Genomic DNA, 14,673 nt, shown 5'->3' with positions numbered 1-14,673 from the left:
ACCCGATGTGACTCATTCTTTCTGGAAAATACGTATCTTAAACGTATTTACAACTTGGCTCTACATTATTTAGTGGAGAACATATTTTGATGTCAAGAAATGAGCACTGAAATTCGTATAGTGCCTAAACCATTTCTACATCCTGTATTTATAAATACAAGAATATTGTAGGGAATATTCTAGAAATCTCGACCGACATCGAGGTGCAATGAAAAATTTGTTATCGGCGACAAGAAACTATGGCGGGTTTCCGAGAAAAATGACGTGTTTGTTTTATAACATTCAAAAGGGTTCTAGAGCACTTTGAGAACATTTTAGAATGATTGTTGTTTGTTTTATAGCAAATTGAATTGTGGTCTGAGTTAGTTCCAATATCTATGCGCTCGTATTGTGTTATAAATTGTGTGATATAACTGTTTCAAGACTGTTATAAATTTATTGTTAAGTAATTGTAAATAAATAAATCACGCAATTAAATTTACGTTACAATGTTGATATGTATAGTTTGGTAACTACGCACCTCAAAAATGTCAAAACTTTTAATCTTTTCAGTAGTTCCTTTCTCGGTTACCACATATAAAGGGATGCTAACCTTCAATCTGTCTGTGTATACCAAACATGCCAACATTCCTTTGAATAAAACGATTTTTAAGCTCCTTGATATAACCTACCTTTTTTTAGTCATATCGACGACGAGATTGCGAAATTACACATCCACAGCTACGGCACGAACAAATTCGAAGCGAGATGGAGTGCCCATTGCCCATATTGAAGCACCGATTATAAAGTTATGGAAAAGGTTTCAATTGTATTTCCTGTCCAACAACAGTTTATTAAGTACATCCTGTCAAAACGCAACAAACAAATTCCAGAAAGGCTTGAAAAGAAACGAATACTGGGCTTTTAAGAGTAGGTATGAGTCTTTCTATTTGCATTTCGATACAAATCAAAAACCCTTTGCAGTGCTTGATGCGACAGCCAAATTGCCTTCGGGAATTCTAAGCGGCAACGTTAACCAATTTGGCGATTATGACGGTTGCTTATCGGTGGTCGAGGCTCAGTATTGCTTGGCGGAGCTGAACTTGGACTCAGTATGGAGTGAACACTACGTGCAGTACAAGAATTTGGCTCACTCGTATTATCCCTTCAAAGGTACCTTCGAAGATGTAAGTACTGTTAGTTGTATTAGTTAACAGCATGAAATTGAGATTGGACGTTAAACTTCTACGGTTAACTTTCTTAAAATTAACTTCAAGAGTCAATATTTAGATAGCTAAAATCATGCCACCGACACTTTTCAAAAAAGTGCTAATTGAAGCTGTTATTATTATTACTTTGACATAGGTGCCTAATCTATACAGAAGAGGTTCTGTAGCTCCTTACTCCATTCTACACCCCAATAGGACCCAATTGTATTGAAGGGCGAATATTCCCGAAGGGGATTTTGTAGCGAATTTATGCGGTAGATGTCGGGTGGGAATATAGGCAATTAATATTTAAAGGATATTGGTGGTGTGCATTGAACAGTGTAGTAAAGTTAAAAAAAGCAAGATAATAAGTAACCGTTCACAATTACAAAAACAAGTAAAAAGGTTTTCGCCCTAAAAGGCGAGTAACCTGAGCGCATTTTCCATGAATTGATCAGTATTTCCCAAAAAGCCATAGCTATGTGCGCTATGTTTTTCCTTACTAGCGGCAGGTAGGGGTAGTTAAGGTCTCAGACAGACGGACAGAGAAAGTGGCTCCAATAGCGCACCCAACTTCGTTGGAAAATGCGCTAAAAACGCATCCCGAAACTTTTCACTTGAAGAGTTACAGTTTTAAAGCTGGTATATAGGTTCTTCTTGACCCAAGAGTTGAATTTAAAGTCAAGACCAATAAAGACCTTCTTATAAGACTTTCAATAAAATTTTGGATCCTTCGATACTCTGTTGTATAGATTTGTTTGCTCACGAAGCATACCACCTATTATAACCACAAACCACTCACTAATTTCTTCGTATGTTAACACAAATACGATTGAGGTAGCATGTTAAGTTGTAACAATTAGTGGTGAAGCCACAACAATTGATTTAAATTAGGTGTTTATGTTTCTATATATTTATTACTAATGGAATATGTACAAAAACGGATTATAAATTTAATGATAATATTTAGCTACGGGTGCAGCATAAGCCACTGGAGCTGCTGCATATTTAGCTACAGGTGCTACACCTTTAACGGCAACACCAAGTGGTTCTCTATGGACGACAGCATTGAATCCATTGTGGGGATCAGCTGTGTATTCAACAGTTCTTTTGACACCATCGGGATCGACAACTGAGTAGCTTCCGCTGACAACATCTCCGTTGCGTGTTTCGTGTTGGTTTTTGCTATCACCAGTTACAGCATCTTGAATATCGTAAGCGTACGAGTATTGAGGATTGGCATCGTACTCTTCGGCAACGACAGCTTTTGCAATTGGAGCTGCGTATGCAACGGGAGCGGCTACTTTAGCAATACCGACAGCGGGAGCATGAGAATAAGCGACGGCGGGATCGTGAGCATAGTGCACTGGAGCGTGAGCGTAGTGAGCTGGGACGTGAGCGTGGTGAACTGGAGATGCTGCGTATGTTACTGCAGGAGCACCAGCATATGCAGATAGACCATATCCAATTGCGCCAGCGTTAGCCACAGCCACAAAGGCGGCCAATATAATATACTGCAATGAATCAATGAATTTTTTTGCGAACAATCAGCGATTTCCTTACCTTTAAAGCCATGTCTTAATAACGAGAAACAATCTGTTAATGACACAATTGAATTGTTGAATAGCTTTTATATATATATACCTACATGTCCAAGATATTGTGCAATAATGTGCACCTATGATACACCCAAACTTGATTAGTAATTCGGAATACCCCTAGGGTTTGCAGTGTGACTCCCGCCTGACTTTCACGGCCTTTGATGTAAGTAAATCGCAGGTTAACAATTATGCAGAAATGGTTCACGTTTTATTACCTTGCTCTTTTGATCTCAATATGATATATCTACTTCTTTCTATTTTAAGGCGGCGTCTATAGTACTAACCTACATGATAAAAGCACTTTACCAGTTAATTATAAACCAGTTTTATTCGGATAATGTCACTACAATAACCGAAAATGTATCCAACTAAAAGTTACGATTAGTTGCATACTTATGTACGAGTATACAATACTTATCCTTAAAACTTCGGATTACGCTCGATTTCTATACTTTTGTGTTTGTCTATACTATTTAAAATCAGAAACATTTCAATGTAACCACAAACCACAACCCTTACGATTTAAAACAGCATATGAAAAGTAACGACCCATTAAAATCACTTTACGTTCATACTTCATACTGAAGGATCATATTGGTGACAATCCACAACAATCACAGCAACTAATGCGAATGCTGTTTAAACCTCGGGTTAAACTTATTCTTTCGAATTTTTTGCAGTTTTAAAATGTTGTGAAAATTGTCATTTCATAAGATTGCAAGCGATATAATCGAAGTGTATCTGTGTTTATGTAATCATTATCATTAGTTCACTATCAAAATCATTATGAAATAGCCAATAGAAAGATAATAATCAAAGGTTTATTGCGCCGATTGCGCGTTGCTAACCAACGAAACCTTTCTGAATTTAGTAAACTAATGATAATGATTGTATAATCCCACCGTTACTTGAATAAGTTTAAATTGGCGGTATCAAACAGGGTGTCCACTTTATGACCTGAGTCAATTGTTATCTGGGAAATGAATGGGAATGAATTTCTGAAAATTCGTACACACGGATTTTATTTTTTCATCTAAAAATTTTGTACTATCTTCCGTTATACCGGACGTCGACTCACACCTAGTTATCTTAGATATGGAATGTCTTAATTGTTATTCATTTTTCTCAAATCTAAGCAAAAAATTTGATGTAAGTAAGTGACCGTAGTAGTAATCCGAAAGGTTTTCAATTATTAGAGTTCATTGGAAAGTTTCTGAAAAAATGTTCATCTGCCCTAATTGCAAACAATACTCATTTGGCAGTATTTGCTTAGATAAGTTGTTGTCCTAATATCAATTGTTCAAAAATTGCTCAGGAATTCATGTAACATTTGACTGTTTTGAAAATCTGAAAATGTATTTTTTTTATGTGGAAATTTCCCTTGTTCTCAAAATGCGTAGTTACATCTCTAATCCCTATATCTAAAATGAAGAGTTTGTTGAAACTAGAACCAAAAATGTGCAGAAATTTCCAAATTGGGCTCCCCAATTTCACTACTTGTTAAGACCAAAATAATTATTTTATTGCACTGCTAAAGGTCAAATTTTAGATAAGTTTTGAAAATTTCAAGACATACATTTAATATCTTTGAGTAGACTTAAAAATACGACACAAGACCATACTGAACCGTACTGAACTACCCCCACACTTTCCTGAAGTTAATTTTTTCTGGCTTAGGCATTTAAGTGTTGTGCCATATTTGGCCGAAAAAAACGTTAGCATTTGTACAGACAATTAACTTACTCGTTATATGATTTGTGAAGATTGAAACCGAAAAATATTGTCTGTACCCGATCTGTACCTAATGACCCGATTATTCGCACGTATACGGGGTGGAAATTTTGTCTGGAACGCCAAAATTATAAAAAGTTTATTGCTACCAATCTACGTGCCAATTTTAAATTTGTAATCAGATCAGTGGGGTACTTCGGCATGGTCAAGAGGGGCCTTTTTTTAATGACAAATTTATTTTTAACGCATTTCCACCAAAATAAAAAAATGCGCCATTTTGTGCATCCGTGTATCCTTCCCTACTAGATCTTTATAATAAGAGTTATTTTCTTGATGCTTTTTTCGCTATGGTGTCGAGGTTTATCTGATTTTTTTCTGCGTTTATTACCAAACAAGTACAGCTTGTGCACAACTCTTGTGCAGATAAAGCGCATTTAACCGAAATAGCTTTTGTTTTGACATCACCAATGGATATATTTCTTGCAGACGTCTCAATCACCCTTCCGACAATACGTTATTGAGGTATATAAGGGAATATACCCGATCACGATAAGAGGTCAAGGAAGAGGGCTATGGCTGGTGGAAATTAATTCCTTTCGTTAAGACCTTTCATTAGAGTACCATGAAGAATATAATTACTTCCAAGAAATTTATTGTGTACATACTTAATGAGTTAAAAAACAAAATTTAACAGTTTTTTTAAATGCAGTAAGCATTATTTCAAGTATCATAATATCGATTTAAATCGGTATTTTTTTCTTATTTGCGACATTTCCAACTAACTACTTGTACATGCAAAATTAAATGACACACTATAGTAGGCGGGGGGACACTTTCTGACCCGAAGAACCAATCTTCAAATGAGTATACCTTTTGTTTGAAAAGTAATTTTTAAAAACTCTTCGACAGTTTTGTTACATAACTCATCAAGTATGTACACAACAAATTTCGTGGAATTCTCTCCATTTTCGAAAAATCTAATTTCAGATTCGTGATTTTCATGTTCAAATGCCCCCATTAACCATTTACCAAATTTCGTCGAAATCAGAATGTTTTTCGCGCCCCCATTTAGGGGTTCGCCCTTTCGCGGTAGGACATTTGAAAAAATTTTTGCAAAGTCGGAAAAGTCATACCCCAAAACCTATTCAAACACGTGACACCAATTGTGCTAACTCTTATGGTTGCTGAAAAAAAAATTAGAGAGGAAATTCAAATTTCACCACTTTTTTTAGGGTATCGTTGTGTGTTCAAGATTGGGATTGTTGTGCTGACAATTTTCCTCTTTAGGTTTTGTTGGCGAAGTCTGTAAAATTTCACCGAAGGATGCTGAGGTCCAGAGAGATCTTGGTTCGCTTGAATAGAAATTTTTGAAATTTTGTTACGCCTTCTTTAAATACTTCCGAGTTGATGTTATGTGTATTTTCGTGGTTTTCGTATGTTTTCTGCCATATATTTATTTATTTATTTATTATCCCTCTCTTGTTCTGACATTCCGAGTGTAGACGATGCTTCTCGAACTTGCTTGGCGATTTCAGTTAAACCTTGTTTGGTTGTGAATGTTTGTTTGCAGACGTCACAGCTTGGCGTTGATTGTTCGGCGGCATTTTCTGGATCTAATGGTCCTTCGGACTGGAATGGTACCGCTTGGTCAGTTAATTCGCTGTTTCTTCTAAAACGTATAGCTCTGGCTTGCAGTTTTCGTTTACCGTTCGTTGATTATCGTTGGCAGGTCGATTTTGGAATTGTATTTTATAGCAGGCGCGAAACTGACATTTCAGTAGGTTTAAATGAGTAGGCTAAACCTTTCTTTAGCAGTAAGAGTGGTTAAAATTATCTCTTTAAACGTAAAGGCAGATACAAAGAGAAACAAATGATTGTGCATTCTATTACCATCTGTCATTTTTATCAGAAATGGGACACGGAGTACGAAACAAAATGGTATAGAACATAAAACAATATTTTTTCCACGGCAACGACGGGAGACCTAAGCTTACTATTGACATTTAAATTAAATTCAGAATTTTAAGATGTTTTATAATGACATATATGACATTAACTACCGCATGTTGCTGAGAAGGAAATTTGATTGTAGAAGTTAACTGGATTCGAGTACGTTTATGTTCATAAATATTTATTTATAATAAGTTATGTACAAGACCAGATCGATTCATTAAACCTAGTGATAATATTTAGCTACGGGTGCAGCATAAGCTACGGGAGCTGCTGCGTATTTGGCGACAGGTGCAGCATATGCAACCGGAGCTGCTGCATATTTAGCTACAGGTGCAGCATAGGCTAATGGAGCTGCTACTGGCGCTACAGCTTTAACGGCAACACCAAGCGGTTCTCTGTGGACCACTGCATTGAATCCGTTATGAGGATCAGCTGTGTACTCAACGGTTCTTTTGACACCATCTGGATCAACAACGGAGTAGCTTCCACTGACAACATCTCCGTTGCGGGTCTCGTGTTGGTTTTTGCTATCACCAGTTACAGCATCTTGAATATCGTAAGCGTACGAGTATTGGGGATTGGCATCGTACTCTTCGGCAACAACAGCTTTTGCAATTGGAGCTGCATATGCAGCGGGAGCATGAGAATAAGCGACGGCGGGACCGTGAGCATAGTGCACTGGAGCGTGGGCGTAATGAGCTGGAGCGGCCGCGGCGTATGTCACTGCTGGGGCAGCAGCGTATTGCACGTGAGCCGCAGGTAAATTATATCCAATTGCTCCAGCATTAGCCACAGCGACAAAGGCGGCGAATACAATATACTGTAATTAATTATTTAAATTTTCCGGATGGTATAACGTAAAAGTAATTCACTTACCCTAAGAGACATTTTTATGATGATTGAACTGGTAATGATACAATTGAATTGTGGAATTGCTTTATATACATACGGCCGCAGATATTGTGCAATATTTCGCATTAACGATACCCCCAAAAACTTGATTCATAATTCGGCATAACTCTCGGGTTTGTGTTGAGGACCCGCCTCACTTTCACTGTCTTTGATGTGGGTAAATCATAGGTTAACAATATATGCAGAAGGGGTTCACTTTTGTATTACCTTGTTCTTATGATCTCATTATGATCTACTTCTTCTTTTCATTTCAAGGTGCATTTAGCTGCACGATTTATGTATCACACATAAAGCGTTTTACGTGTTTCATTCATGAATTACTTATAATGATTTACTAAATGTGGGAAAGTACACGTTTCTATCTCGATGTATTGGTTCATTTAATTACTGCAAACGACATAATATAATATCTATTGATAAGCAAAAAGTAAAGGTCTCGCATTTAAAAAATTGACGTGAATATGTATCAATTTAATGAAAGAAATCAATCAAACGCACTGTCATCACAATCATTTTTTGAAAGTATTAAAAAATACTTTTGTTATTGCAGACCAAAGGGATGTTATAGAAACCATTAATACATACGCTATTTTCCCTTCACCAGTTCAAGACTAGGAACAAAAAATCGCGGCAGTCGTATTTCAAGTAGGTACCTATAGGTGTAGGCTCGGGCATTGTTTAAATAGTATTTAAACAATGGCTCGGGTGTGATGTGTATACATATAGCTAGACCATTCTAAAACCGCCAATTCAAGGGGTGTCAAATTGTGGTATTTTACAAATTGTATTTTGGCATGTTAATTGTGTGTTCTACACAAAAAATTCATATCACTTTGTTATATTATATCCAAAAATAGCCAACAATGTGTAATGTAATGTTCGGTACTGAGACCGAAATAGGAAATGAGGAATTGGGGTGCAACCTAATGTCATGTGCCGATCGGTTTTCATCAGCATCACGCGATATAAATAATATAAACCGTCTATCGATTTCGTGCTTTTGCCATTTGCAGCTTGGTGCGTATCCTTGTATTTTTTTTTGGCATAACAGTACTTCTTCGGTGATAGTACAGGGCCGATTTTTTGAAATTAGAAACTACCCATATGATTTATCAGCACCTTGTATACATTTTGTTATACATTAAAGAAAGCACGTGTATTTTTACGTTACTGATAAGACATAACGGGTCTACCTTGCTTGCATCGCAAAAAGTAGTTTCAAGGGATATAGTGCGGCTCTCGTCATTATACTTGTCATTATAAACCCTCGAAATTAAAATGGGGAACAGCAATCTGCAAAAAACCTTTTTCCCATGTTAATTCTCTATGTTCGGCTTTGGAATATTTACCCGGTATAGTAAACTCGAGTGTTCCCCAATGGTCGCGAGTCTTATCGAATGTTTTAAAACAAAACACGTCATATTTCTTGGAAAAATTGCGTCACATTCGCCTTCTTCTTTATCGCGGGTGATTAATCCTTCATGGTCGCTGGATGTCTATCGGGATGTCTGGAATGTTCGCGTCAATACATTACTGTACACGCTGCTCAACCTATGTGTATACATATAGCTAGTGTAAGTAGCTGTTTACCCCCCAAATCAAGTTATCTTATCTTTAAACGAGTGAGGAGGACTAAGCCCACGTCACTGTGTTATAAGAAGGAAGAAAGAGTTGATACAGCTCCATTTTCATAAATGCTGATTATACGGTTAATCCAATGATGAAATAGTTATTAACGAGCTCCTAGCGAGTTTATAATTTTGCGGTGTCTGTCCGTCTGTCCTTCCGTCCGTCCGTTAGCACGATAACTCATAAAGGAATGGACCGATTACGATGAAATTAAGCAGGTGGATTCTTTACCAAATTGGTAGATCGGAATTCGTGAATTGGCAATGTGGTCCAAAAAATAAGGAAGGCCCTTTTGACATCTCCGTGAGTTATGAACCGAATTGCATGAAATTCAATGTGCGTATAGCTTTAGCTATATGAACCGCAATTCCAAAAGTTGAGCTTAATCGATCAGCATTCACAGTGCCCTTTGCGCATCTCGACCATTTACAGACCTAATTGCAAACTTTTTTATTTATGGAGGTGGAGATGAAATTTGATACATAGCCACTTGGAATAAAAGCAAATTTAACGCCAGTTTCAAAATTTGGTATTGCGCATGCGCAGTGCCAACTTCCTTATTTATGGAAGCAATTAAATGAAATTTCATACATATAATTTTAAATAAAAGCGAAACTAACATCAGATTTAAAATTTGGTTTTGCATATGCTATAGCCATACCCAGGAGCTCGTTTGCTATATTTATTTAATTTATTTATTATATAAAATGATGTTTTAACCATTGAGTGAATTAACTCTCATCGTGTATAATACAAAACTTTATTTTATAGAATTGTAAAATTTTATTTTATAGCAATGTTAAATTGGCACTGTAATGGTTTTGAATGAGAAGACTAAGTCTCTCTTGTCACCGCTTTAACGGGAATTGTAGATAAAGTCAAACAAATGAATGTGGATTCTAATGACATCTGGTATTCTTATTATAAATGGGACGGAGAGCGCGAAATAAAATCAAGTTCAACACAGAAAACAATATTGTTGCCATGGAAACGATCGGAGAACCTAACCGTGCTAAGCTGGGCGTCTTAATTATATTCAAAATTTTCCGAGACATTTTTAGAAATGTCATAATAATGCATTCATTAATTATCCTTAACCGGACAAGAATATTTATTATTCCACCGCGTTCAGATAAAAGAGGAGTAAAGCAGCGGCATTTCCAACAAAAAAATTTAAAAATGCGCCATTGTGGTTGTCCGTTTGTTTGTCTATTTCACTATCGAATGACCATCAAAGCTATTTGCATACGTTTTTCGCTATATGACGTCGAGTCTTGTACCACTGAAGGATCAGAGAGATCCAAAACTGATCCAAAATGTTGATATAAACCATAAATTGACTGAGGAAATGGCTAGACGCTATGATGGAGAAGAAATTGGCGTTGTTGGTAGCCATGGTACTTGATGCCATCATTTATTATATGCACGTGTTAAAAAATAGATTGAGCATGCGTAGACCCAACTTTTTTATTTATAGGTGGATTTTTTTGAAATTTTAGGGAATAAACTTTTTTAATTGTGGATCATTTTTTTCTAAAATTTTAACTGATGATGCTTCTAATAAAATCGGATTGAAAACACGTCAAATGCATCGCACACACGCAGACCCTTATAGGTAACCCATCAAGTATGCACATGCAGAGAACAAATTTTCGTTGTCTCGCCAAGAATTGCAGTGGAATTTTTTTCGAATTTACAAAAACTAATTACAGATTCATTTAGTCGAAGAAGAAATGAAAATTTCACCACTTTCTTGATGGTGGCTCCCAAACGAAGGACGTTAAACCCTCGGTTTGTTTGTAAAAAGTGCTTGTTTAGATCCCCTCTACCATCCAATTTTTTTTACATATTCTAATATATACGTATAACACATTGTATACTTCTGTTTATGTACAATAAAACAATTTGTCTTTCATGGAATATTTCCGACGTCTATTTTTTGCAAAGGGCTGTAGGTAATTCGTTTGATTTGGTACCTAGTTTAAAATGAAGTCATTTTATTACGGAACATAATGACTCAAAATAGCCGGGTTAAAACTGAGACGAGTGTAATTGTATTAAAACTTAATAGGTCACTATTTTTTACTCCTAATACGAATTCCTTGATATTTAAAAACAAGTTACTATAACTAAATACGGTCACGATAACATCTAATTAGTTGAATTTGAATTAAGCATAAATTATATACCTAAGTAAGCGTTATGGGTAATTTAGTTCATATTCCCCTGTTATTATTATAATTTATAAATGTCGTAGGTATAGGTCCAGTTCACGAGAATACGCCGGTTCTTGAATTGGTGGCAATGCATTACAAAATTTATGTCTGGGTATTTAACAAAATTGCTTAAATCCACTACATGTTGTTGTATAACTTAATATAATTTATAGAGCATTAAAAAATCCTAAACCTTTTAAACGTACCTATGTCATTTTAGGCACAGAGAAGCTCAATAGTTTTAGCTGGTACCATCCGTACAGTCTTTAATGGACATTTTATTAGCGACATTGTTTAAGTGATTACTGATTACTTATTCAATGTTAGCGAAGATATGTACCCAGGTACGACGTTTTTAAAGTAGTTCCAGTGGAAGTACTTATTCCTCATATCATTTTGAAGTTGTAAATTAATGTTTGCTCAGTTACATATCTATCCCATATATGGCGTTCAACGTTAACAACAAAATCAAGTTGCTATTAAACAAGGGTTGATGAAGTCATTTTTAGTTTGAGTAGATAATTTGGCGGTGTACAAGTGGTAGTCTTAATGTGCGCAAAAAAATTAATACACTACCGTTAAAATTCCATAATTTGCCAATCGTGGTAACTTTAATTATTTGCTCTACTTTTTAAATAGGCGGCGTATATTATTTATTGACTGACGATTGCATCATATGTCGCTCTAGACGTATCGATGGGCAATAAGATATCGCGCCCATGTATTAGTAATAGGTCATTGCAAGTTGAAGAGAAATTTCAAAATACAGTTAACTGGAATTGCACTGCAAAATTAAAGCACGAAGTGTTCACATTATGTTTATAGCACGGTCACGCTTTTATTAAACTGCTCACCTAATTTTACTTGCATATAATTGACTTATATTTAATTTTTTATTCAATGCTTATTTATTATGTAATTGACTATATGTTAAAAAACAAAACTAAGAAAGGCGGTATACGTTATGCATTCCTAAGTGACCGACTTCAATTGCTATCACCATCTCTGATCATTCTTATTACAATGGTGCATATGTAATTAAAACCTTGATGTTAGTAAGATTTCTTGTATTACTATCACCATTGTTCTAATAGGTTTCATTTACATTCTTCTTAGACGATATTTGCATCGAATTAATTAGTCGAGCATAAATAAGGAAACATTTTTCATAATTTTGACATTATCAATACCTATCTGTACCTACATGTGCAATTTTACATAAACGGAAGCTTAGTACGGAAGATAGACCTTTTGCGTTTTCATTGCATCCTCGAATGCATCCAATTGAACCTAGGTTGAAAAGTTTACTACACTCAATTTTTCTTTTCCATTAAAATTGCAAAGTTGCCAAGTAATTATTTTGTTTCTACAGCAGATCGTGTCGTTAAAAAATGAATTAACTTTTAAATTAATATATAAATCAATTTTAAGTAATGTGATTGGTTGTAGTCAACCAATTAAATCTGTTATGCTGGACTGTCATAACATACCGACTCCCGGTTACAAAATTCGAGCTAGCACATTCTGCACAAAAAACTGGCAAAAGTTATATCGACGTAAATCGTTACTTTTTCCTGTTATTTCCGACATTTTTAAATAACTACTCATGCGAAATTAGGTGAATCACTAGGGTGAGGGAAGTCTGTGACCCCATGGAACAATTTTCAAATGAGTATAACTTTTGTTTGAAAATTGATTTTAAAAAACTATTTGATAAATCAGGTATGTCCTATAAAATTTCGTGAAATTCTCTTCATTTTTGATGTCCGGGCAAGATCGCAGTGAAATCTGTTTCGAATTTTTAAAAATTGTTTTTAGAGTTTCTTTTCGCGCCCCCATCATGTAGGCGTGCACCCGTTCGTGGTAGGAATTTTAAATTTTTTGCAAAATCGGAAAGAGCGTTCCCCAAAACTTATTCATAGACGTGCCACTAGTTTTTGTAACTCTTATGGTTGCTGAGAACAAAATTAAAGAAGCAATTTCGCCATTTTATTCATACTTCTAATATGTAACACCCTGTATAATTCTACCTGGCCTAGCGTTCCACAAAGAGCACATTTAACTCTCACCATTATCAAGATCTTTACATTCCAGACTGTTAATAAATTTTGGCTAACACCTAAAATGAACTTTGGGCGAGAACCAAATAAAATTAAAACTTAAACATGAAACTTCTCTGTGTGTCGTTAATAAAGGGTCCGATTAACACACAACTATGTTGACAAATTTTATTTTACACACATTAGATAATAAAAAGAAAAATAACCATCACTGCCCTGTTAAAATGGCCATTAGTGGATTGTTTCTTTAGGATCTCCACTTAAGCAAGCTGGATTGTGTTCTGGATTGCATTTGTGTAGTATGTAATTGCATCTTACGGAAACGGAAAGTAACAAAAAAAAACTTTTACCGTTCAATTTAAACGGAAATGTAGAAGTTACTGTGCAAGAAAAAAACAAAATGGCGCGGTAAACTTAACCCAAAAACAAAAATTAAAAGTATGAAAACGAAAGAAATTTACGGAAAATATCGATATTTAATATGGTTGAAACACAACAGGCCAAAAAGTGTACTTTCGCTTAACCACTAAAATGCAAAAAATCGGTGATGTAAATACGGTACGGTTACAAAAGTAAATTTATGGCAAAGCTCAAAATTTCGCTACTTACAAAAAGTAGCTTGCGAAGATGCAAAGGCAAAAGATCCTTTCATAGTGCGTTTTCTATTTATCTAAACGTCCATTTCGAGTAGGGGAACACTGGGGAGTTCGTATAAGCTCATACCTTCGATACGTTCAAACAAATTAAAACTGTTTTTAATTAATTACGCCTTTCCCCGGCATCGGAAAAATATGGGACCGATGTAAAAATTCAAGTTTTTTAAGAGCGCACCTAACGGATGTAATCTCGACTTAATCCGACGTTGTTTCTGCACCCCACTGAATACTTATTCAAATAGTAGGAATGAAATCTCCAAATTTGTCAGTCCAGTCCCTTTTGTTCCTAGGAATGTGAGGTCAAGCGGCGCAACCAACCAATGTGTGTATTTTTTATGAACGATAAGTGAACCCAAACCAAGGGGATTGGTAAAGTTATTCTTATTAATTGTGAATTTTTTGTTGTGTGATTTTTTTGGTACATTAATACCATTCTTTTGCGCGCGTTAAATTTTATTTAACATCAAGAGGCGGTAAATATGTTTTTGATTAAAATTTATATTTATTTTTGGCGGTGTTATCTGTTAGGTGGATAGATATAACGATTAGAAATTTTGTAACTGTTTGAATTTTGCTCCTTTCAGTCCCTAATATTAAAGAGCGAGACAGCTATTTGTTTCTCGCCAAAATTGGAGTCAGAAATGGCCACCTGATGCATGGGTATAACTGGTCCAGCAGGGATACATTTAGAAATGAAAATAAAATTTATTGGTGTGTTTGTAATTTAA

General features: G+C 35.5%; 3 protein-coding genes across 5 annotated transcripts in view; 1 reads left to right on the top strand and 2 right to left on the bottom strand.

Annotated features, from left to right (window-relative positions):
- The window catches only part of LOC116163551 (nose resistant to fluoxetine protein 6-like), a 39,286-nt gene that overhangs the window by 3,267 nt on the left and 21,346 nt on the right, over nt 1–14,673 (top strand). The window contains exons 2-3 of the mRNA XM_031477540.1: nt 682–909; nt 964–1,166. Coding sequence (XP_031333400.1) covers nt 682–909; nt 964–1,166 — 431 coding nt within the window. The remainder of the gene's footprint in view (nt 1–681; nt 910–963; nt 1,167–14,673) is intronic.
- On the bottom strand, nt 2,136–3,213 carry LOC116163559 (larval cuticle protein A2B-like). Of its 3 annotated transcripts, XM_031477559.1 has the most exons (5): nt 3,182–3,213; nt 3,004–3,131; nt 2,832–2,944; nt 2,751–2,783; nt 2,136–2,701 (listed from the first exon to the last, which is right to left on the bottom strand). In XM_031477559.1, the coding sequence occupies exons 4-5, from the start codon at nt 2,760–2,762 to the stop codon at nt 2,141–2,143; spliced, it is 573 nt and encodes a 190-aa protein (XP_031333419.1). In that variant the 5' UTR covers nt 2,763–2,783; nt 2,832–2,944; nt 3,004–3,131; nt 3,182–3,213; the 3' UTR covers nt 2,136–2,140. The 3 variants fall into 3 exon arrangements, with proteins under 3 accessions (XP_031333419.1, XP_031333417.1, XP_031333418.1); XM_031477557.1 differs by having other exon boundaries at nt 3,004–3,205; XM_031477558.1 differs by having other exon boundaries at nt 2,836–2,944; nt 3,004–3,205.
- Nucleotides 6,634–7,707, bottom strand: LOC116163557 (larval cuticle protein A3A-like). The gene is made up of 3 exons (XM_031477555.1): nt 7,592–7,707; nt 7,349–7,530; nt 6,634–7,292 (listed from the first exon to the last, which is right to left on the bottom strand). The coding sequence occupies exons 2-3, from the start codon at nt 7,448–7,450 to the stop codon at nt 6,696–6,698; spliced, it is 699 nt and encodes a 232-aa protein (XP_031333415.1). The 5' UTR covers nt 7,451–7,530; nt 7,592–7,707; the 3' UTR covers nt 6,634–6,695.

The sequence above is a fragment of the Photinus pyralis genome, unplaced genomic scaffold (assembly GCF_008802855.1).
Source record: "Photinus pyralis isolate 1611_PpyrPB1 unplaced genomic scaffold, Ppyr1.3 Ppyr1.4_LG2, whole genome shotgun sequence".
NCBI classification, from domain to species: domain Eukaryota; kingdom Metazoa; phylum Arthropoda; class Insecta; order Coleoptera; family Lampyridae; genus Photinus; species Photinus pyralis.
Note: the sequence above shows the minus strand (reverse complement) of the source record. Positions and strands in the feature narration are given on the sequence as shown.

Coding starts and splice junctions, on each gene's coding strand:
- LOC116163557 (XM_031477555.1), bottom strand. CDS start 7,450: ATGCGAAATATTGCACAATATCTGCGGCCGTATGTATATAAAGCAATT. Junction 7,293..7,348: donor TCATAAAAATGTCTCTTAGG/GTAAGTGAATTA, acceptor AATTAATTACAG/TATATTGTATTCGCCGCCTT.